The sequence below is a fragment of the Cornus florida genome, unplaced genomic scaffold, assembly GCF_030987335.1.
Source record: "Cornus florida cultivar Cherokee Brave unplaced genomic scaffold, ASM3098733v1 CherokeeBrave_3.0.0_Hap2_Chr03, whole genome shotgun sequence".
Classification (NCBI taxonomy): Eukaryota; Viridiplantae; Streptophyta; class Magnoliopsida; order Cornales; family Cornaceae; genus Cornus; species Cornus florida.
In genome coordinates this window covers 4,756,330-4,780,817 of record NW_026775573.1, presented here as the reverse complement: position 1 = coordinate 4,780,817, position 24,488 = coordinate 4,756,330, and the positions used below count along the sequence as shown (strand labels likewise).

The 24,488-nt window shown below is 32.7% G+C and overlaps 2 protein-coding genes across 2 annotated transcripts; both read right to left on the bottom strand.

Moving 5' to 3' along the window:
• Nucleotides 1-3,146: 3,146 nt before the first annotated feature.
• LOC132300975 (S-protein homolog 6-like) lies at nt 3,147-3,599 on the bottom strand. Its single transcript, XM_059798276.1, has one exon. The coding sequence runs from the start codon at nt 3,597-3,599 to the stop codon at nt 3,147-3,149; it is 453 nt and encodes a 150-aa protein (XP_059654259.1).
• Nucleotides 3,600-5,740: 2,141 nt separating this feature from the next.
• LOC132300974 (S-protein homolog 6-like) lies at nt 5,741-6,205 on the bottom strand. Its single transcript, XM_059798275.1, has one exon. The coding sequence runs from the start codon at nt 6,203-6,205 to the stop codon at nt 5,741-5,743; it is 465 nt and encodes a 154-aa protein (XP_059654258.1).
• Nucleotides 6,206-24,488: the final 18,283 nt, after the last annotated feature.

Here is a 24,488-nt window from a genome sequence, read left to right as displayed (position 1 = left end):
CGAAGGCCTTCGTGTGTTTTTAGACAAAATAATTTTTTATATATATATTTATTTAAATTATTATTTTTGTCAAACAAATATTTTATTGTAATCAAGTCGAAAATAATCAAAGGTAACAAAAGAAATATATTAATTTAGTAATCGGATTGATGACTTTATTTATCCGATAACTAATTACGCATAGAAATGTCAAAATGCAACATTGACTTAGAGATTATTTATTATTTAGTTGAAGTTCAATTAATTTCTTTTAGTGGAGTAGAAATTAATTTATAAATTAATTGAATTGGATCCACGATATAATGGATCGTGCCAATTATTAATTCATTATAGCCAAGAAAGTAATAAGCAAAGATTCTCATTCATAACCCAACTTGATATTGGAGGCCCATTAGATTAGAGATATCACATTAACTTTAGACATTGAGAAAAATATATTGTCTTAAATTATTATTTTTATTTTGCCTCTATATATAGATGGGTCCATATATATATTTTAGGTTACGCCTTTACGCAATAATTTTTAGAAGACAAAAAAAGTTTTCCTCTTTTTAAGATTTAATGATTAGTGTTCTCATCTTATGGAGGCTCCCCTAAGTTAAGCTTTTCAAAGTCATTCATGGAGGCTTATAGATAATTCCTAAAGGCAATTATCATTATTAGCAAGATGGAGATTCAATGAAAAGAAATCTAACAGGGATCACTTATAGTTTTCCTTTTTTTAAGATTTTATGATTAGTGTTCTCATCTTATGGAGGCTCCCTTAAGTTAAGCTTTTCAAAGTCATTCATGGAGGCTTATAGATGATTCCTAAAGGCAATTATCATTATTAGCAAGATGGAGATTCAAGGAAAAGAAATCTAACAAAGGGATCTACAATAAGTGAGAACATTCACTCTAGATGAAAGATTTAAGGTTTACTCAAAATGTAAGTTTTCTATCTCTAAATTGAATGGATTATCATGTTCTTCATGCATAAAACTTATCTCTATACATGTATTAAGATCTTTATTTTAAAATTACTCTAAAAATTTTTAAAACTTCCATTTGCCCTGCAATATAAAAACACTCCAGTTATTACACCATATCACTGATTACAAGAGGTTAGAGCACTAGAGGTGCATGCTTAAGTTTTCCACTCCACCCAAAGAAAAGTCTCTCAGTACACCTTGTGCTCCATCCCATTTCTCATTTACAACAAAACAATAAATAAATAATGGTGCAATTAGAAATTCCCATATTCCGCCACTTTTGTTTAATCGGACAGTATTCATTGGAGAAGAATTAGTGTGGTCTTCACTCTCCGAACACACCTTGTGCTCAAATCCCTATCTTCAACATGGATGTCAATAGTTTCATTTACATTTTCCCATGCAAAACAACAAAAGAAAAGTGTAGTTCCCCAAAAAATTATCATGGAATTTCTAATGAAAGGAACTTTCAAAAGACAAGACTTGAATATCAAGATCATCGTCCATTGATTTACAATGAAGGGTCGTAAATGAAAACTCTAGTCAGGGGGTTTAATATATTATCTATGTTTGCATCAAGGGAAGTAGAAAAAACAAGCCCATTTTATAGGACAATGAACAAAGCAAGCAACAATGGACATTTGTTGAACAAACCCATCTTCATGATTTCTTTGGAGAGGAAAGAAAGGGACTTTGAAATTTTGATGATATGCAACTAGTGTTTGCAATCTTTTTATATATATATATATATATATATATATATAACACAATAACGGAACATGAGCATGTTTCGCAATTTAATAAGGAAGTATCCTTGACTAAAATTTAGAGCATGTTAACCTCCAAATTTAATTCTTTGATAAGAAAGGAAAAAAAAATATCGTGTGTGGTCATATATGATTTTTTTTTTTTTTTTTTTTTTAATATTATCTATGTATAGAATATTTAAATCATGAGATTTTACTTATATAAAAATTAGAATATTTTTCTTTCCGCAATTTTAGTTTTTGGTCAAATAGAATGCAAGTGAGGTCCAATCTTTTCTACATTCAATTACACAAATCACTTAATTTTCGAATAAAATTAGCCAAATCACTTGACATAAAGTAATGGAATTGTAATTAAGCACTTTATCATTTTCCTTGAAATAAATTTTGTCCGAATCACATGCCATAAAATAATCATTATCTAATGCCTTTTGGCTACAATGGAAAAGAAAAGAAAATTAGTTATGAGGATTGTATTAATTGCTTACCATATGTTTGATTGATTAATAAAGGAAAAAAAAAGAAATAAATGAAAGAAAATTATTTATCTTGATTGATTAATGGAGAGGAAAAGAAAGAAAATGATAGTAATCATGTTTGGAGAAAGAAAATTATTTTAATGAATTTTCAGGCTTACTACTTTTCATATAGCTTTTTATTTTATAAAAATAAGGTAAATTTGATATTAACAAAGTTTTATTAAAATTATTAGACTTTCCTTCCCTTTCCTCCCTCCCACTTTAGGCAGAATAACAAAAACTATTATTCACGCCTTATTTCATCCCTCCAAATAATTCTTTTTCCTTTCCTTTCCATCTAACATTTTCTGTCAAACACATTTTTTTATATTCTTCCATTGCCTTGCTTTTCAGTTTATTTTTACCCTATAGAATATAGGTTAGTGATGCTTAGGCCATTGTTCTACTTTAAATAAGTATCAATATTGAACAGTTTACCGGGAAAAAAGTACTAATATTTAACGGATTAAATTGAATTATTTGCATGTTCCATTTTTCTTCACTTTTTAATTTCTTTTGCATTCTATCATCTTTTATAAGTGTTTTTCTCTCTTTATACGGCTATTTGTTTAGCATATAATTTGGTGAAAAAAAATTTAGCTTAACATCACAATTATCTTGGCCTATTTGGAGAGTTAACAGAAACTGAGTTTATACTCCAAATCTCAAGAATGTCTTTACCTTCATTAACAAATCATAAATTATCTTAAGAAAACTAAGAAATGCATACATATATATAGATTTGTTTGAAATATTAAAATTTTGATAAATTCCTCATTCCAATATAAAAACACTGTAATGTTTTATTTCTAAACTAATACAAAAACTAAAACTACAAGATTTTTGTAGATGAATGGAAACTATTATTGTAATTTATTACGGAACGTGTTTCAATTCTTTTTCTCACCATCTTTCTTTGGTAATCTCCATGCAAAAAAATGTTTCTCAGAACCATCGTCGTCATATCCATGCACTCCATCTCTTCTCACTCTCCAAACACACGTCACGCATGAATCTCTCTTTGCAACATATATATCAAAAGTTCCATTCACATTTTCCCACGTAAAACCACAAAAGAAAAGTGTAGTTCTCAAAAAATTATCATGGAACTTCCATTTAAAGGAACTTCCAATAGACAACGCTTGAATACCAAGATCATCGTCCTTCGATTTACAATGAAGGTATACATTTACCCCACTTTCAAGGTTGTTGTAAATGATAACTTTAGTCATGGGGTTGAATATATTATCTGTGGTTGCATCAAGGGAAGCAGAGAAGACCAGCCCATTCCATAGGACAATGAACAAAGCAAGCAACAATGGACATTTGCTGAACAAACCCATCTTCATGAGTTCTTTGGAGAGAAAAGAAAGGGACTTTGAAATTTTGATGCTTTGCAATCTTTATGTATATAACACAATGATGGAATATGAGCACGTTATGCAATTTAATACGTGATTATCCTTGACTAAAATTTAGAACATTTAAATCTCTGAATTTATTTCTTTGGAAAAAAGGAAAAAAAAAAAATAGAGCTTTTTAATCTCCGGATTTAATTCTTTGGTAAAAAAGGAAATATAAAAAATCACATATGTGGTCATATACGAATTTTTTTTATATGATAAGCATCTAGCATAGAATATTTAAAGCATAAGATAATATTTATTTAAAAATTAGAGGATTTTTCGCACTGAATTTAAGTTTTTGATCAAATAAAATGCGTGAGTGAGGTCCAACTCTTTTCTAAATTCAATTGGTCAACTCACTTGACATAGTAATGAAGTAATTTAGTATTTTATCCTTTTCTTTGTAATAAATTTTGTCCAAATCACATGCCAGAAAATCATCTTTATCTAATACCTTTTCACTACAAATACGTAAATTTAATTCTTCATCAATTATGTTTGTTTTTCAAGAATGACAACTGCACATTGACACTTGAACATTATGTGGCAGCTCTTTCTGCAACTCCAAGATGGAAATTGCCAATTAAAAGCTAACCCATTCACATATTATACCCGTTTTACTTTTTTATTTTTTCGAAAATACCTCAAAGAGTGGATTATGCTAAGTATAAGGGTGTTATGTGCACATTAACTATATATAATCCAATTTCAAAAAATTTCTCACCGTTTAGAAAGAAAAAAAAATTCTCTCTATTTATTTTCGCTAACACATTATCTCTCTTAAAAAATAGAAATTGTTATCACAATTGTCAGATTAATATACTGTATATCATATCGAAGGAAAACTTCAATTCCTTTTATAATTATAAAAAAGGAAAAAAATATTCTCAATTAAACTTTAATATAGTTATCAGTTTTCATTAAATATATAATTAAAAAAATGAAATTAAATATACTTATTCATTATATATAAATAATATACATTTAATTTTTAAAATTTTTGAATTTGCAATAAATTTTAACAAATATATATATATATATATATATATATATATATATATATATATATAAAGGATTATCCAATTTGTTGCTATGTAAAGGATTATATATATATATATATATATATATATATATATATATATATATATATATATATATGGGTATTCAATTACTTAATGTCATTATACTATTTAAATCGCTATAAAACTATGTTCTCAATTAAATCGAACTGTTAAGATTAAAAAATTCAAAACAAAGTTTATAAAGTGCAGAAACATCTTTTTAATATGCTTACAGTGCGTATTACACCCCTCATGTACTAAATGACTATATTCGTAATTTCATAAAATGATGCATTTTTAAATAATATGTAAAATTTGTATATAAGGGTAATTTAGTCAAACTATAACTTAAATGTGTTAGGAGGGACCTATTTGCACCAAATTAAAACTTTAGGGTTGTTTTTTGTGCATAAGGGTGTGATATGTACTGTAAGCATACCATATGGTGTTTTTTGCACTTGACCCTTTTTTTTACCCTATAAAATATAGATTAGTGATGCTTAGGCAACTCTTTATTCTACTTTAGATAAGTATCAATATTAATATTTTACGGAGAAAAAAGTCTTAATATTGAACATAAGGAATTATATTGAATTATCTTGAAGCAATATTGAACATTTGTTGAACACTCTAATGTTTTAATTCTAAACACTGGCTCCATTTGTTTGGGTATAAAATATTTTTTAGAAAATATATATATTTTTTTTCTAGTGTTTGGTTGTCAGTAAAATATTTTTGAAGAAAAAAAAATTAAAATTTAACAAATATAAGTTACCAATCAATTTTTAAACAAGTTATTTTACATGTCCCATCTGATGGATTCGACCTTAACCTCGACTTAGACCTCTATTGAATACTGAATAAGTAAAATATCAAAAAATATTTTACCTAAAAAAATAAAATATTTTTCAAAAAAAATATTTTTCCTCAAAACAAACATAGATGGAAACTAAAACTACAAGATTTTTGTAGATGAATGGAAACTATTATTGTAATTTATTAGTAGCAATACATGTTTCAATTCTTTTTCTCACCGTCTTTCTTTGGTATTGGTGGTGTTCCACTCCATGCAAAAAAATGTCTCTGAGAACCGTGATCGTCATATCCATGCATTCCATCCATTTTCACTCTCCAAACACAGTAAACGCATAAATCTCTGTTTGCAACATAGATGTCAAAAATTCCATTCACATCTCCCCATGTAAAACCACAAAAGAAAAGTGTAGTTCTCCAAAAATTATCATGAAACTTCCATTGAAAGGAGCTTCCAACAGACAACACTTGAATACCAAGATCATCGTCCTTCGATTTACAATGAACGTTTACATTTAACCCATTTTCGAGGTTGTTGTAAATGATAACTTTAGTCAAGGGGTTGAATATATTATCTGTGGTTGCATCAAGGGGAGCAGAGAAGACAAGCCCATTCCATAGGACAATGAACAAAGCAAGCAACAATGGACATTTGCTGAACAAACCCATCTTCATGAGTTCTTCGGAGATAAAAGAAAGGGACTTTGAAATTTTGATGCTTTGCAATCTTTATATATATAACACGATGATGGAATATGAGCACATTATGCAATTTAATAAGTGATTATCCTTGACTAAAATTTAGAACATTTTAATCTCCGAATTTAATTCTTTGGAAAAAAGGAAAAAAATTAGAGCGTTTTAATCTCCGAATTTAATTCCTTGGTAAAAAAGGAAAAATAAAAAATCACATATGTGGTCATATATAATTTTTTTTATTTTTTATGATAAGCATCTATGTATATTTATTTAAAAATTAGAGTATTTTCTCACTGAATTTAAGTTTTTGGTCAAATAAAATGCGTGAGTGAGGTCCAACTTTTTTCCACATTCAATTGGCCAACTCACTTGACATATTAATTCTTTGAAATAAATTTTGGCCAAATCATATGCCATAAAATCATATTAATATAATACCTTTTCACTACAACTACGTAATTTAATTCTTATCAACTATGTTTGTTTTTCAAGAATGACAACTGCAATTATGTGGCAGCTCTTTCTGCCACTCCAAGATGGAAATTGCCAATTAAAAGCAAACCCATTCACATATTGTTACAATTTTACAGCTGTCAAAAGTGAAAAAAAATTGCCGGTAAAAATTGAACAAAAAACCAATTGTGGCTAATTTTACCGCCGCTAAAAGCCTGCCAAAACTTGCCAGCAGATAACTTTACTCAAATTAAGTTTTTTTTTTTTTTTTTTTTTTTTTTTTCACAAATTCTCTTCCACAGTTTATTTTTAGGGTCAAGTGCAGAAAACACCATTATTGTATACTTTGTATAACACTTTCACTCCCTATTTGAAAAAGTATGCTAAAAATACCTCTATTCTTTTAAAATTGAAACACCAATCAATAAGAAATCTGACATAAAGTAATATTGTAATACACATTTTACACTTTTACTCTTCCGAAAATATCCCAAGGGGATGGGTATACTAATAATTTCATAGTATAGAGGTGTTATGTGCATATTAACTATGTTTAACCCAATTTCAAGGATTTTTTCTCACCTTTTAAAAAGAAAAAAAAAATTCTCTCTATTTATTTTCGCTAACACATTATCTCTCTTAAAAAAAAATTTGTTATCACAATTGTCTTTTTTTTTTTTTTTTTTTTTTTTCTTAGTTTATTGTCAGATTAATATATTGTATATCATATCGAATGAAAACTTCAATTCCTTTTATAATTACAAAAAAGAAAAAAAATATTCTCAATTAAATTAATTTTAATATAGTTATCAGTTTTCATTAAATATATAATTAAAAAATTAAATTAAATATACTTATTCATTATATATAAATAAAATACATTTAATTTTTAAAACTTTTGAATTTGCAATAAATTTTCACAAATATATATATATATATATATATATATATATATATATATATAATCGTTTACATAGCAACAAATTAGGTATTCAATCTTTATTGCTAAAAAACAAACAAACAAACAAACAGGTATTCAATCACCTACCGTCATTATACTATTTAAATCATGATACAAATATGTTTTCAATTAAATCTAGCCGTTAAAATTAAAAAATTCAAAATAACAAGAGTTTATAAAGTGCAGAAGCTGTTGGAAACGGGAGCATTAAAAACATAAACTTTGGATAAGGTTTGAAATAGATTCCGTTAATAATTTTTTACGGATCTCTAGATGAGCACGTTTCTTTTCGCAAGGAGATGAACGTGGTATATTTATTTTCTTAAATCCGTTTCCGGGTGAATGAGAAATTAGCTCCAAAGTGTGGTGTTTTGATAAGCCTACATGGGTATGCAAAATGTGGGAAATGTTTGTCCCACATGGAAAAAATATTGAAACTAACTGAAATTTAAATAAGCCAAATTTGGGCTTGGGCTTGGGCTTGGGCTTAGGCCTAATCATAAAGTCCAATTATTCTTTTTACTAAATGGAATCCTGGATTGGGCCTTTAATTTTGGATTGGGCTTATTTAAATGGGTGGTTAGTTTTTGAATTTAAATTAAAAGTTAGTTTTTTTTCCAAAGGGTTGCATCTATTTCTAAATTGTTGCATCTATTTTTCAAAGAGTTGCATCTGTTTCTAAAGGGTTGCAACTCAAAACTAACAGACATAACTATTCATGTGAACCATTGCAACCTATTGGAGTAAATGTGTCTATCGGTGAACAGACACCATGTGAACCATTGCAACCTATTGGAGTGGATGTGTCTATTGGTGATCGAATAGATACCATGTGAACCATTGCAACCAATTGGAATGGATGTGTCCAGTGTGAAAAGACACATATAAATGGTTGTGTCCAATGATGGAGAGACAAACCCAATCCGAAAAGACACATTAATTAAAAACTACTTTTTAGTTTTTTCCAAAGGGTTGCACCCATTCCGAAAAGGCACCTTGTTACCTATAAATACCCCCCTTTGGATCATTTGCAAATTATTCATTTTTCAATTTCTTCTATCTCCCTCTCTAGACTTGAACCCAACCCAAGTGGGTTCAAACCATAGGTTAAGTGGTCCGAACCACTTAGACCCTAATTCAATTTCATCGAGCCATATTAAGATTGGTTCGAACCATTTGGTTCGGATTGCACCAAATTCAGCATTTATATAGTATAGATGCATTTTTGAGTCAGAGAGAGTATTACACGGAGGAGGTTCGCCGTATCCACGAGTTTGTAGTGCTGCTACTGGTGGATGTAGACCGTTGTATCCTAGGAGATAGACGCCACTGAGTCCGTTAGCACCATAGCGGGGTGAATCTGTCTTAAGGACATAGTATCCAATACTAGCCTTGGTCCAGGTTCATTCCTTGTATATTATTATTATTTTATTACTTTATTTTGCATATTTAATTAAATATAGAGTTGCATGTATATTTAATTAATGATTTCTTAAGATATTGTTAATTATCTCATGACATATTAATATAAGGTTTGTTATATTTTAAATGTCACATGAAGCATATATCTTTCCAACAGAAACAACCTTATAACATGCTTACAATGCGTATCACACCCCTCATGTACTAAATAACTATTTTCGTTCTTTCATAAAATGATGTATTTTTAAATCATATGTAAAATTTGTATATAAGGGTAATTTAGTCAAACTATAACTTAAATATGTCATGAGAGACTTATTTGCACCAAATTAAAACTTTAGAAGTGTTTTCGTAATGTAAATATACTTATATGGGTGTTTTCTACACTTGACCCTTATTTTTACGTTGTAAAATATAGATTAGTGATGTTTAGGCAACTCTTTGTTCTACTTTAGATAAGTATTAATAAGAAAAAAGTCTTAATATTGAGCATAAGGGATTATATTGAATTATCTTCATGTTCTATTTTTCTCGACCTTTTATATTTTTCTACTTTCTATCATCTTTTATAATTTAGTCTTCTTGTTTTACAAGGATAAGCAATAAGAAATATTGATTTACCACTTCTGAAAATACTTATAAAATACTTATATTGGGTACTATTATTGGTGCAAAATACTTCTAATATAATTAGTGTGAGATAGTATTATGGGTGCCGTTTAGTTTAAGTAGGATTTTTGTATATCCAGTTGATATGGTGCCTTAAATTAATATGTTGTGTTAGGTTTTTTGCAATAAAGTTTTTAAAACTTCTTTAATCCTAATGTTTGAATGGGTATGAAAAGTTAATGGTGAAAAGTCTTTTGAGAAAAGACATGTCCTTTTATGAATAGGCATGTAGTGGCCTATAAATAATAAGAGTATTCCAACAAATAAAGAGTTCTTACTTCTTTTCCTAAAACTCATTCCTTCATTCTTCAACCGAATACTATATTATATATATTCAATTATATATCTGGTTTTATGGGCAACGTGACACTACAAGATTTGATGATCATCACCTTGTGAACGTGCTTATGGAGGACATTGGAGTTGTATCTTGGAGCCTTTCATAGTCGTCATAACCTGCACGTAGGAAGGCTGCAAAGGCTTTAGATTGTTGAGGATTTTGGATATTTTTATACAATCTCATATTTAAGTCCATTCAGATAATCTTATGAAAATTCACTTTGACTAAAACATTCATATCATAGTGTAATCATACCACAATATATATAGTATAAATAAAATAATATATAAAGTAATATGCTAGTAAAATATATAAAATCAATAAGAGAAGAGTAAAGAAACTTCTGACCTGTGTAATGGAAAGGCACGCAGAGCCATGTGATTGAAAACACTAGGAAGTGTCTCTTTTATGATGTTTAAATTGGAACTCCTTTTTCCTTTGAATTAATTGAACACAATTTTTTTTTTTGAATAAAAAAAAAAATTGTGTTTAGAGGTTAATTAATATTGTATAAAATACTAAAAAAATTATCTCAAATTAAAATTCTATAAGGTTGTTGTTTCTATCTATGACCAATATAGCTAGTGTACATTCGTTACTAAAAGTTGTGTCTTTTATAAAAGTGTTTAAACTGTCACTCCTTTTTTCTTTTTTAATTCTAAAAGAAGTTGTCTTCTGGAAGTTAATTACCGTTGAATAAGATTATGAAGAAAAAAAATCATGTCTTTTAGAAAAGTAATCTAGTGATACTAAATCATACAATGTGTCCATAAACTGTTTGTAATGACCCGGTCATTTTCCTCCCTTCACTTTTCTCCATTTTTACTGGTTAATTTTTTTCGTTGAAATTTTCCTTCACGTAACCTCACTCTTCGTGCTCAGAGTTGATTTTTGACTTTACGTACTTCCATTCTTGTTGGTTTCCTTAAAAGACGTAACTTTACTTTTGGAGAAAAGCTCACCGGTTGTTTCTTTTTCCCGCAGGGGCGTGGATGAAGAGATTCTTCACAAACATTTTTATTTCTTGGGGTGTTTTTCATAAATATCTTTTAAAGATATTTTGGTTTAAGGGTTTCTAAAAAAATATCTTTTGGAAGATATTTTCATTTGGGGTCACTTGTGCAGTGATCTTTTTGTATAAGGGCTTTTATGCAATTAATGAAAGTTAATTGCTAAGTGTCTCCTTGGGGCTTCAATTCTCGTACGTGATTCATTTTTACATTTCGTCAATTCGTGTACTCTTAGAATTGTCTTGCGGTCGATCCCTACAGTTTTTGGGTCTTCGGCCCGAGTTAACGCTAAATTTGTTTGGGGCATATCTCTATGCTAGGGACTCAGTTTTCGACGCCGTTTCTTCTGTTATTCATTTTTTCTCATTTTGGTTCTTTTTTGTTCACAAAGTTTTGCAGTTTGAGCATGTCTGCTCAAATTCAACTTTTTCGGACCCGGCAGGACCCATTCGGGGCACTTTTAGGGTTTTTCTATAAATAGGGGGTTCTAAAATAAAAAATCAGAATTTCTCATCTCTCTCCCCTCTCTTGGCTAGATTCCATGGAAGCCCAAGGGGTTGCCACATTTTCTCTCCTCTTTTGAACCTTCTCCCTTTAGTGAAACGCCGTAGTGCCTTAGTATTTAATGTTCGCTTTGGCGAGGCCTTCGATTCCAACCGATTGGAATCCCTTTTTGGCCATTTTTTGAGTTTGGGTTTGAAGCCAAGTTTGGATTTTGGTGTGACTTCCTTGGGGTTTAATGTGATACCCCTCGATTCTAGAGCCACGGGTGATCAAGTTCGAGCACAGATCCGAAGGATATCAAACAATTAATATTTAATCGAACACAGAATACAAAATGAATTTAAGAAATAATAATAAGCTGAAGGAATACTAAATTAAAAATCCTCAAATATAAATATTTAAACTCTGACAATCCAAACTTCATAAGTTTACAACTCGGGAATCCATCTCCAGTGGACCCCTAATAAAAGTCCAAACCGAGCGAAAATAAATAACTGAAGATAAAAGCCCAAATCGAATATCAAGAAAGAAGTCCTACATCGTCGGTAGAATGAAAGATCGTCTCTGCTCAGCTCGAACAAGCTCTAAGACCTCAACCATCCAACACCTGAAAAATAATAAGTGGGTTAGGCCCACTAGCAGGATCTATACTACTACTACCCAAGCAGAGACCCGATACGCATGTACATCCTAACCAATCCAACAATAGCTAGTAGTCCGTAGATAAATATATATATATATAATCACACTACAGGACTCTCACTGGACTACAGGCCTGTCTCAATCTGACTAGTAGGCACCATGCGAAAACGCACCCAAAGGTGGGCATGACTACCTAGCCCTAGCAGGGTACACATCCAACCATCATAGCCAGTTATGCATCCCAATGCATATACGCTCCCTAACCAACGACTCTGAGTCTCAGGCTCATATCGTGGCATCATAAAAATATATTTAAATTCCATTCCAAACCAAAGTGTCACTCAACTATTTATTGATTTAACACAGAAGACAGGTAGGACTTAACTTTTGTAGTTAATCTATCCCTTAATCCAGAGTAGGTAGGACTTAGCATTTTTTTGAGCTAATCCCCCTAGTATGACACTGTCCCATACCGGTGCATACAAACCATCCATCCAGTATTGAAAATATATATATAATGGCATAGCATATCAATATCAACATATCCAATCACAAGCTTAACAAGAATGTTTAACTAGCATGCTTGTTCAATACATCCAGTACCTGATTCTCTAACAAGTTTTAAATGCAGAGAATAAATATAATCACCTTGTAACTCACAACAAGCATAATAATAATAACAGAATTAACATGCTTATTGATATCAACTCCACAACATCCAATAAGTTGATATAAAGAACTCTTTGTAAACATCAACTAACTTCTGATTATATGATAATAGAATTTATATAAACTGACTTGTTTAAATCCATACCATTGTTACATGATTTAACCATAAACCCCTAATTCAATTGCTAACTTAGAATTTAACAACTTGAATCGTCTGCAAAATCTTAACCATGTAAACTTCCTTAAAAGTGACTTACTGACACTTATTCCAATTATAATCATTCTGTAATCTAATATGCTTAATTTAAATCACAGAAACATGATTAAACAATATTCTCATTCCCAGACAAAATTGCAACTCATAGGGTTATGCACTTAAAATCCTCTGCCTCCAAAACAGTCCACAAGTTCACTTGAAAATACAACGGTTTAAAACTACCGACCTCTTTGTAATTTATTATGTATTAACACACCCTCAAAATTTTAATAGGACTTAGATGCTACTGGAACATCCCTGCATAGTTCCTAATAGCATCTGAAAACACCAAATTCCTAATAGGTGGTTTTGGCTACGGGTTTCAGAATTTGGTGTTTTCAGATGCTATTAGGAACTATGCAGGGATGTTCCAGTAGCATCTAAGTCCTATTAAAATTTTGAGGGTGTGTTAATACATAATAAATTACAAAGAGGTCGGTAGTTTTAAACCGTTGTATTTTCAAGTGAACTTGTGGACTGTTTTGGAGGCAGAGGATTTTAAGTGCATAACTCTATGAGTTGCAATTTTGTCTGGGAATGAGAATATTGTTTAATCATGTTTCTGTGATTTAAATTAAGCATATTAGATTACAGAATGATTATAATCGGAATAAGTGTCAGTAAGTCACTTTTAAGGAAGTTTACATGGTTAAGATTTTGCAGACGATTCAAGTTGTTAAATTCTAAGTTAGCAATTGAATTAGGGGTTTATGGTTAAATCATGTAACAATGGTATGGGTTTAAACAAGTCAGTTTATATAAATTCTATTATCATATAATCAGAAGTTAGTTGATGTTTACAAAGAGTTCTTTATATCAACTTATTGGATGTTGTGGAGTTGGTATCAATAAGCATGTTAATTCTGTTATTATTATTATGCTTGTTGTGAGTTACAGGGTGATTATATTTATTCTCTGCATTTAAAACTTGTTAGAGAATCAGGTACTGGATGTATTGAACAAGCATGCTAGTTAAACATTCTTGTTAAGCTTGTGATTGGATATGTTGATATTGATATGCTATGCCATTATATATATATTTTCAATACTGGATGGATGGTTTGTATGCACTGGTATGGGACGGTGTCATACTAGGGGGATTAGCTCAAAAAAATGCTAAGTCCTACCTACTCTGGATTAAGGGATGGATTAACTACAAAAGTTAAGTCCTACCTGTCTTCTGTGTCAAATCAATAAATAGTTGAGTGACACTTTGGTTTGGAATGGAATTTAAATATATTTTTATGATGCCACGATATGAGCCTGAGACTCAGAGTCGTTGGTTAGGGAGCGTATATGCATTGGGATGCATAACTGGCTATGATGGTTGGATGTGTACCCTGCTAGGGCTAGGTAGTCATGCCCACATTTGGGTGCGTTTTCGCATGGTGCCTACTAGTCAGGTTGAGACAGGCCTGTAGTCCAGTGAGAGTCCTGTAGTGTGATTATATATATATATATTTATCTACGGACTACTAGCTATTGTTGGATTGGTTAGGATGTACATGCGTATCGGGTCTCTGCTTGGGTAGTAGTAGTATAGAACTTGCTAGTGGGCCTGACCCATTTATTATTTTTCAGGTGTTGGATGGTTGAGGTCTTAGAGCTTGTTCGAGCTGAGCAGAGACGATCTTTCATTCTACCGACGATGTAGGACTTCTTTCTTGATATTCGATTTGGGCTTTTTATCTTCAGTTATTTATTTTCGCTCGGTTTGGACTTTTATTAGGGGTCCACTGGAGATGGATTCCCGAGTTGTAAACTTATGAAGTTTGGATTGTCAGAGTTTAAATATTTATATTTGAGGATTTTTAATTTAGTATTCCTTCAGCTTATTATTATTTCTTAAATTCATTTTGTATTCTGTGTTCGATTAAATATTAATTGTTTGATATCCTTCGGATCTGTGCTCGGACTTGATCACCCGTGGCTCTAGAATCGAGGGGTATCACAGTTGGTATCAGAGCACTCCAGGTTCAAGTGTCTCTAGGATTCTATTGAATAAGTCTTCCGCGTAGCGTTCTCTCTTGTTTAGAGCTTTAAGATTAGGATTCGTTGAATTCCTTTACGGTCCGTTTACAATCGTATTGATGTTTGTCTTTCTATGTTAACAGTATGGTTAGCGCTAGAAGAGGATAGAACATGAACAGTCGACAGAGGAGACTGGCACGTAGGCAGCAAGAACGCCTGCGACGTCGGCAAATGGGGGAAGAGCAGCAAATGCCTAGGTTTCAGGAGGAAGATGGTCAGTTGCAGATAGAGCATGAGGAAATTCAACATACTCAGGAGTCTCAGCAACAGGCCTACAATCAGGGCAGGGATCCAGAGGATTCTCCTCAGTTAGTTTACATCATTGCTCAGGCTGTAGCTGCAGGCGTAGCAGCAGCACTTCAGAGTCAGCTACATGTACAACAAACACTTGAAGCAGTACCAGTGATGCAGAATGTGGTTAAAGTTCATTGTTTTGGCTGCGGAGAAGATGGGCATACATCCAACCAATGTCCTGCGTTAGTCCAGAGAAAGCAGAATGGGGTACCACAGGCAGAACGGGATCAACTACGGTCTAACCAGCAAAGGAGGCCGTTTGGTACTTTTAGGGGTACTTGCTATACTTGTGGAGAGTACGGTCACACTGCTAGGCAGTGTCCTAGACGAGGAGGTATCGGGCCATCCCAGCAGGAAGGTACTAAACCGCAAGGAGGATGGCTCTTTTAAGAGTGATTTTTGGTTATTGATAGTGGAGGAGATTTTAATAAAAGTGTGGTATGGATTTAAACACATACACTAGTTGTATGTTAAAGATTATTTACAATTATTCGTTTGACAGTTTATGATTTGGAAAGTTCTTAATAAAGTAAACTAGCAGTTTTAGCTATTTTTGAATTGTGCTGTGTGATAGTATGTTTTGTGGTATATATGGTTTTTATTAAACTATAGTGGGATGATTATGTTGTATTAATAGATGATTATCCCAGTGGAGTGATTGGGGTTTGTAGAACAGGCAAGCAAATAGTTGCTTGTAAATACATGGTGTGGAGACAGGTTGATTACCAAGAAGTTTATAAGAGAACTTGTGTAAATCAATATGGTAGGTTTGGTTTAAAAGGAGGAATTCCCAGGATAGAATAATAATCTAAATTGGGATGATTATAGAGCATTTCGTTTTACCTTATGTGTTTTGCTCTTTGAAGTATTTAGAAACATGGGATTTTTATGGATTGGTGGGTGACACGCGTATGCAGTAGACCTCAGGATATTTCTACATGGTTGGGCAATACTGCCATTTTTCATGAGAGTGATGTGCCTGTGACGCTAGATATTGGTAGACTCAGATTTCTAGCCAATCTTTTATCCTAGATATGTACACTTAGGACGGGATACTTGGGATGGATTGGTTACCACTGCCATGCTCAAGTTATTCGTTTTGGGAAGGTCTATTGTGTTCACCATACTTGGCCAGGATATTTACATTGTCGTATGCCGCGTTCTAGCGGAGTCATTAGTACTTATTTGTTCATGTGGAGGAGGGGACTACTGTATCATTGGATAGTATACCGATTATATAGGATTTCCCGGATGTATTCCAGGGGATTCCAAGGTTGCCGCCGAGTCGCGAGATTGACTTTGGGATTGACTTAACTTCAGGCATTATGTCTGTTGCTAGAGCACCATACTGGATGGCACCAGTGGAGATGCGCGAGTTGAGGGATTAGATTCAGCAGCTACTCAGCCAGGGTTTCATTCGCAGGAGTACTTCACCCTGGGGAGCACTAGTGTTATTTTTGAAGAAGAAGGATGGTTCCCTCCGCTTGTGTAGAGATTACAGGGTGTTGAACAAGGTTACGATTAGTAACGAGTATCCTTTGTCAGGATTGATGACTTATTTGATCAGTTAAGGGGAGCCACATACTTCTCCAAGATTGATCTGCATTCTGGATATCATCAGTTAAGGGTTAGGGAGCAAAATGTTCCTAAGACCACATTTCTTACAAGATATAGATCTTATGAGTTTCGTGTCATACCGTTTGGGACGACTAATGCACCCGCAGTGTTCATGGACCTAATGAACGGAGTCTTCAGAGCTTACTTGGGTCAATTTGTTATTATCTTCATAGATGGCGTTTTGATTTACTCAGGATCCGAGGATGATCATGTTAGACATCTTTGGATAGTCTTGTAGATGTTTCGTTAGCACCAACTGTATGCCAAATTCGAGAAGTGTGAATTTTGGCAGCGGGAATTGAAGTTTCTTGGTTACGCGGTATCAGAAAAGGGGATAGCAGTAGATCCTGCCAAAGTTTCGGCTGTGGTTGAGTAGGGACAGCCTATTTCACCTACCGAGATTCGGAGTTTCCTCGGTTTGGTGAGATATTATCGGAGGTTCATCCAGGGGTTTCTCTAAGATAGCTGGACCACTCACGTACCTAACTAAAAAGGGTGTACCGTTCGTGTAGGATGAACACTATTAGTGAGCTTTTGATGAGCAGAAGACTAGGTTGACTTCTGCACCGGTTCTGGCTATTACATAGAGCGGGATAGAGTATCTAGTCTATACAGATACTTCTTTGCAGGGTCTTGGATGTGTTTTGATGCAGGAGGAGCGACCGATTTTATATAGATCCAAGAAGCTTAAGCCTCATGAGCTTAATTATCCAACACATGATTTGGAATTGGCAGCTGTGGTCTTTGCCTTGCGCATATGGAGGCATTATTTGTTGGGTGAGTTATTTAGATTATTCAGTGATCGTCAGAGGCCGCCAGGAGCTTTACAGCCACTACCGATACCGGAGTGGAAATAGGAGAGCCTTTCTATGGATTTTGTGGAAGGATTGCTAAATTCCTTTAAGGATCACAATTCCATTTTGGTTATCGTGGACAGATTGACGAAATTAGCTCATTTTTTTTTTTTTTTTTTTTTTTTTTTTGCCTATTCGCACTGATTACACTTCGGAGCAGTTGGTGAGTTGCGTGGCATTCCTTTGTTTATTATATCGGACAAGGATTAGAGCTTTGTGTTAGGGTTCTGGAAGAGTTTTCAGCAGGCTTTGGGAACAGAATTACACCATAATACTGCTTATCATCCTCAGACTGATGGACAGACTGAGCGGGTGATTCAGGTCATGGAGGACATGCCTCGGTCGTGTGTTATTGATTTCAAAGGCTACTGGAAGGATTACTTACCGCTTGTGGAGTTACTTATAACGAGAGTTTCTAGAAGACTATTGGAATGACACCATTTGTGGCTTTTTATGGCCGACCGTGTCGATCATCTATTTGTTGGATGGAGGTTGGTGCGAGAAGATTCTTAGGTCTAGAGTTCATCAAGGATACTTCTGAGAAGATCACTCTTAATAGGGATCGCATGCATACTGCCTAGAGTAGGTAGCAGACTTATGCGGATCGTCGCACTCGTGCTTTGGGGTTTTAGGTTGGGGATCAAGTTATACTTAAAGTGTCTCCTATGAGGGGAGTAATGCGTTTTTGGAAGGAAGTGAAGTTATCTCCGTGATTTATCGGTCCATTCATGATTCTGGATCGAGTTGGAGCTGATGCTTATCGGTTGGCACTTCCAGATAATTTGGATCGTGTGCACAACGTGTTCCATGTTTCCATGTTGTGGAAATTCCTGCGAGATACAGATCGGTATCAGTATATCGATGTTGGGGAGGTTGAGTTGCAGCCGGATGCAACTTATTTGGAGCTATTGTGTCGTATCGTCGATTGTCGGGATTAAATCTTTCATAATAAGGTTGTTCTTTTAGTTCGTGTCCAATAGAGTCATCACAATGAGGCTGAGTCTACATGGGAACAAGGGGACGTCATTCGCTCGCAGTTTCCTGAATTTTTGGAAGAAGATAAGAGTGAATTCCGAGGACGGAATTCCTTTTGTTAGGGGGGAAGAATGTAATACCCCTAATTTTTAGAAGGATAGTTTTGGAATTTATTTAATTGCATTTTTAAGTTTAATTGATTTACTTCATAACAGTATGTTTTTAATTAGGGATTTACTTTAAGGTAATTGTTCTATTTTCTCTAATGGTTTTAATTTACTTCTTTGCTTATGATAATTTGACTTAATTTACTTCTTTGATTAAGAATCACATTCAGTGGAAACAAGAATTAAACAAAATAATCTAAAAACGCTTAACATGTACCTAAAAGAAAACATACTGTTCAACTTCTTCTCCAACTCCGGCAACTTGGCTCCTCCAACCCACGTTTCCTATGGATTAAAACTAAGTCCCAAAGGGCTCTAAAGTTGTTTAAGTTCATTACTTATTATTCAAAACCATATGAAACAAGAATTTCGCAAAACCGTTTCTAAGTGGATTAAAACCCCTACAAGAACACATACTGTTCAAATTTGTTTAATCTTTCAAACCCAGTTTCTTTCCAGTTTAAAACTAAAACCCAAGATGCTCCCGAGTAATTTCAATTCATTATTCATTAATTAAATTCAATTTGAAAAAGGAATTAAACACAAACAATTTAAAAACGAACAAAACACACATACAGGAAAACATACTGTTATGAAGCAATTTACGTGTAAAGCCATTTAATTTAATCTTTATTTCATCCTGAGACTGTATTAGGGATGCAAAGAACACAGGTCAAAGAGATAGAGTTAGTTATAGAACTTGCCTTACACTGACGGTTCTTCACAAGTTCTCCGGTAACCTCTCTGTTTGCTCTTTCTTTCTCTGTCCCTCTATGCCTCCTTACGTTTTTGTTTAATTGTTTCTCTAAACCCTAAACCACCGTAATGAGCCTATTTATAAACTTAAACTTTAAACCCTAATCCATGTATAATACAGCCCATAAGCAAGTCTAGGTTATACATTGTCGGCTGTCAATACAAACTATAAACCCCGTGAAACTATATTCACGTGAAAACCAATTTAAATTTAATTTAACTTAAAACAATTTAATTACACCACATTAATTCCTCATTTATATTAAATGTCATAAATTCAAAGTAACATAAACAAAGAAGTAAATTAAGTCAAATTATCATAAGCAAAGAAGTAAATTAAAACCATTAGAGAAAATAGAACAATTAACTTAAAGTAAATCCTTAATTAAAAACATACTGTTATGAAGTAAATCAATTAAACTTAAAAATGCAATTAAATAAATTCCAAAACTATCCTTCTAAAAATTAGGGGTATTACATTTAATGATCACCTTGTTGTCCCCGACAAAACCCCGAAGTTTCATATTGTATTGATTGTTTTGATAACTTATACAACTTGTATGCATGCCTTTGTCCAAGTTTTAAAATTTAATTTAATTATTTTCTATATGTAAGATTTAATTCTTATGATGGTATATGGCTTAGAATTAAATTGTGGCATGCTAGTAAATTAAGCCTTAATATGTTTAGTAACATATATTAAATTGGGGGTACTTGAATAAGAATTATAAATTTTATTTAATAATTTTCTTTTATGAAAGTTTAATTCACATAGTTGTAACAAATATGAAATCAACTTGCAATGTGATATTAAAGTAGGCATTGGTGAGTTCTTTAACCTATGTTAATTTGATGACATTTGGAGTTATTTAAAAAATCTAAAAAAAATTAATTAATTGGCTTAATTAATTTTATTTTAAGTATTGTAATCACTTAAATTGATATTGGGTGTAATATATGTGAAGACTGTGCTATGTCCTTTAACATATATTAATTTGAGTTTATTTGGAATGGATTTGAAATTTAGAAACTTTTCGTGTTAGGTTGATGACCTCTTGAAACTTAGTATGTTTAATTACCTTGTGAGCATATTATTAATTAGATGTAGAATTAGTGTTTGTAGCCTCTTGAAATGGTAAGTGGACTTAGCATGATATAAAATATCATTGACTTACATAACTTGTTTAAATATATCTTGTGCAGGTATATAGCTTGTTAGAATGTTACAATTGTTTACCTTGAAAGTTAGTTACTAAATTGAAGCTTATTTAGTAGTTGTGGCTTAGGATGGTAATGTAGCTCAATTGTTGTAAAATATTCTTACTTTGTGTATAAATTGCATATTGAGGACATGATATGTCATATGCTATTTAGACTTGAATTCTAGGATATGATTTGTGTGGATTCAGCCTTACTTGTGCATGGAATGTAGTAACTTACATTTAATTTTGTATAAGTTTCAAACTTATTGATTTTAGAAAGCTTGTAAGGACATAATTTATGTGATGGCTAGGGTTTGGCTCTAGTACGGGGATAAGAGTCCTCTAAGTCATAAGTTCGCACTAGGTGGTACCTTGTGGATCGTAATTACCCGAAAACACTTATTTGGTCTAATGACCGCATGTCCTAATCTTTCCACTATTTGAATTCGCATTTAATTTCAAGTTGTTTATCATAGATTAATTGTAGCTTGAGAATTGATGCTTGTTTTGGATATTTGAATCCTATTTAGTATACTTGAACTTCTATCTTTGTTTTGTGAGTTTAAATTTCATTTAGTATGCTTGTGCCGTGTATACTTGTTTTAGGCGTATCTCGTTTAGCTTAGTATGCTTGTGTTTATATATTTGATTTATGAGTACTATACATATATCGAATACTTGTGCATATATGCTAGATATTGCTTATCTCGTTTAATATGATTTAGTATATTTGTAAATGTACGCTTATATGTCGTATATCATATTTTAACACTGTCTTGTATACTTGAGTATGTATACTTGTATGTCGTTGTTGTGATACCCCTCGGATCCGAGACACGGGTTGATCAGGCCTAGGCCCAAACCCGAGGGAACACAGAATACATACTCAAGTATACAAGACAGAATTAAACACAGAATCAAACAATTAATATTTTAAAGCGAACACAGAATACAAATTGAATTAAGAAATAAATTTTAAGCTGAAAGAAACTAAATATAAATCCTTTAAAATTAAATACTTAAAATCCCAGATAATAATAATCCAACTCCAAAACCTCCAAGGGTACAACTCGGGAATCCATCTTGTGGACCCCTAATAAGAAAACCAAACTGAACTGAAAACTAAAAGAAAAACCATAAAAATAGAGCTCCTACGTTGTCGGAAGAATGAGTGGTCGCCTCTGTTTAACACGAACAAGCTCAAGCCTGGAACTGACGCACACCTGAAAAATAGGAGTGGGTCAGGCCCACGAACAAGTTCTATCCTACTACAATCCAAGCAGAGACTCGATACGCATGTACACTCTAACCAACTCAACAATAACTATATTGTCCGTGTCTATATATATATATATATATCCACACTATGGACTCTCATTAAACTATGATATGGGTCTCAACCTGAGTAGAAGGTAACATGCAAAACGCACCTAAGTGGGCATGACTACCTAAGCCTAACAGGGTACACCTCAACCAGCATAGTCAGTTACGCGTCCTATTGCATATACGCTCCCTAACCGTTGACTCTGAGACTCAAGCTCAAGTCACGGTACCATAATAATATATTTAAAATCCGTTCACATTCATCCATAAGAATTCCAGTAAGTCGTTCGGTTTATTCAACCGCACAGACTTAAGTCGTTCAGCTTATTCAACCGCACAGACTTATACATAAGGAGGATTCTATTTTTTGTGATCCATACCCTTATTCCAAAGTAGGTAGGACTTAACAATTTGAGCTAATCCAAACCTAGTATGTCACCATTTCATACCGGTACATACAATCCAATCCATCCAACAGTTGATAGAATACATAATCAATGTACATAGCAACTGAACCATAATAAGCATAAATAGAGATATAGACTAACATGCTTACTCCAGTAACTGATAGATCAAAATAATAAAACATATCAATTAATTCCATGATAAACACATATTGAATAGATAAGCATCATGTTCATCCCATAACTCCGTTACAAATTATTTTACTTGAGCATGCAGATAATTTATTCCATGGCAAGTCCAATAACAAAAAACCATATTTATTATCATGCTTGTCCATTATTAATAACAACATATTAATAAAATTTCCACTCACAGAGAATTAATAAATTAAAGTTCAGTAATTTTAAAATTCCTCCGTACTGAATTAAAACAACTTTCGCTGAGACTTACCAATGTTCAAGCTATAAACACCTACTGGTTTCTTAAGCATTAATCTACTCTTACAAGTGTTAATTAGACTTTAAACATCTCAAAACACCCAAGTATAGCTTCCTATAGAATTTGAAAATTCCAAAATCTGAGTTCCGTAGCCAAATAGGTCGCAGAAAACATAAAATTGGAAACCAAAAGAAAGAGCTTGCTCTTTCAAAATAAAGAGCCTGCTCTTTCTTGCTTGGAGCCGGCTCTCCTAGACTTGGAGCCGGCTCCAAGTCCCCTAGGGCCTGCTCTTTGTTTCCAAAGAGCTGGCTCTTTGAAATCTTAAGCCGTTTCTTCTCTGTTCTTCATCCCTTTCACCTCCGGTGTGTTTCTGTTGATCTGACTTCCATTCCTAAGGTACTTAGATGTTTAAACTAGGTTCCAAGTTAATCCATAATCCACCAAATTCTTTGTTCAATTACCAAAATCAATTAAAGCATGAATTTTGCAACAAGGATTTAATACGAGCAGTTTATGCGTTCCCGGACACCAACTGTTTTAACATACCAAACTTGTAGACTAAATTAATTCTAGTAATTCCCAACATAGTATAGGACTTGTTAAAATCGTTACACATCAATTTCCATGAATTAAACAGAAATTTTTTCAATGAAGAATTTAAAACAAACTTTAATCAACTTAAAAACACATTCAGTTTTTTAGCATCTAAAACATGCAATCCAGTTCAATTTTAACCCATATTAAATCCTGGAATTGTATTAGTCGTGCAAAGAACACGAGCCTAAGGGAATGAGATAGGACTAGAACTTGCTTGTGAGATTGGGTTCAGAAATCTCAGCGTCTTTCTCCTAAGCTTTCTCGGTGATCTTTTGGTTTTCCTTCTTTGTTCTCTCCCAAACTCCTCCAGACTTCTCTCTGTTCTCTTTATCTCGTGAATAGGGTTCTCAAACCCTAAACTGAACGTAATACTTACATTTATAGGTTTTTACAAGAAACCAAATTTTACTTCAAACCCTAATCTGAATCTTAGCCGGCCCATAGACAACCCAAATTTACGTCGGCTTATAACTTAAACCTAAACAGAAGTAAAACCCTACCGATATTTTCATACTTAATAATTAATTAAACCATTTAATAATTTCTTCAATTAAAGGAACCAATAAATTCCAATGTAACGTAAAACAGAAAATAAAAAAAAAAAAATTATAATTAAAACAGAAAATAAAAACAATTTAATAATTAATTAATTCACAAAATCACCATTA

Coding starts and splice junctions, on each gene's coding strand:
- LOC132300975 (XM_059798276.1), bottom strand. CDS start 3,599: ATGGGTTTGTTCAGCAAATGTCCATTGTTGCTTGCTTTGTTCATTGTC.
- LOC132300974 (XM_059798275.1), bottom strand. CDS start 6,205: ATGGGTTTGTTCAGCAAATGTCCATTGTTGCTTGCTTTGTTCATTGTC.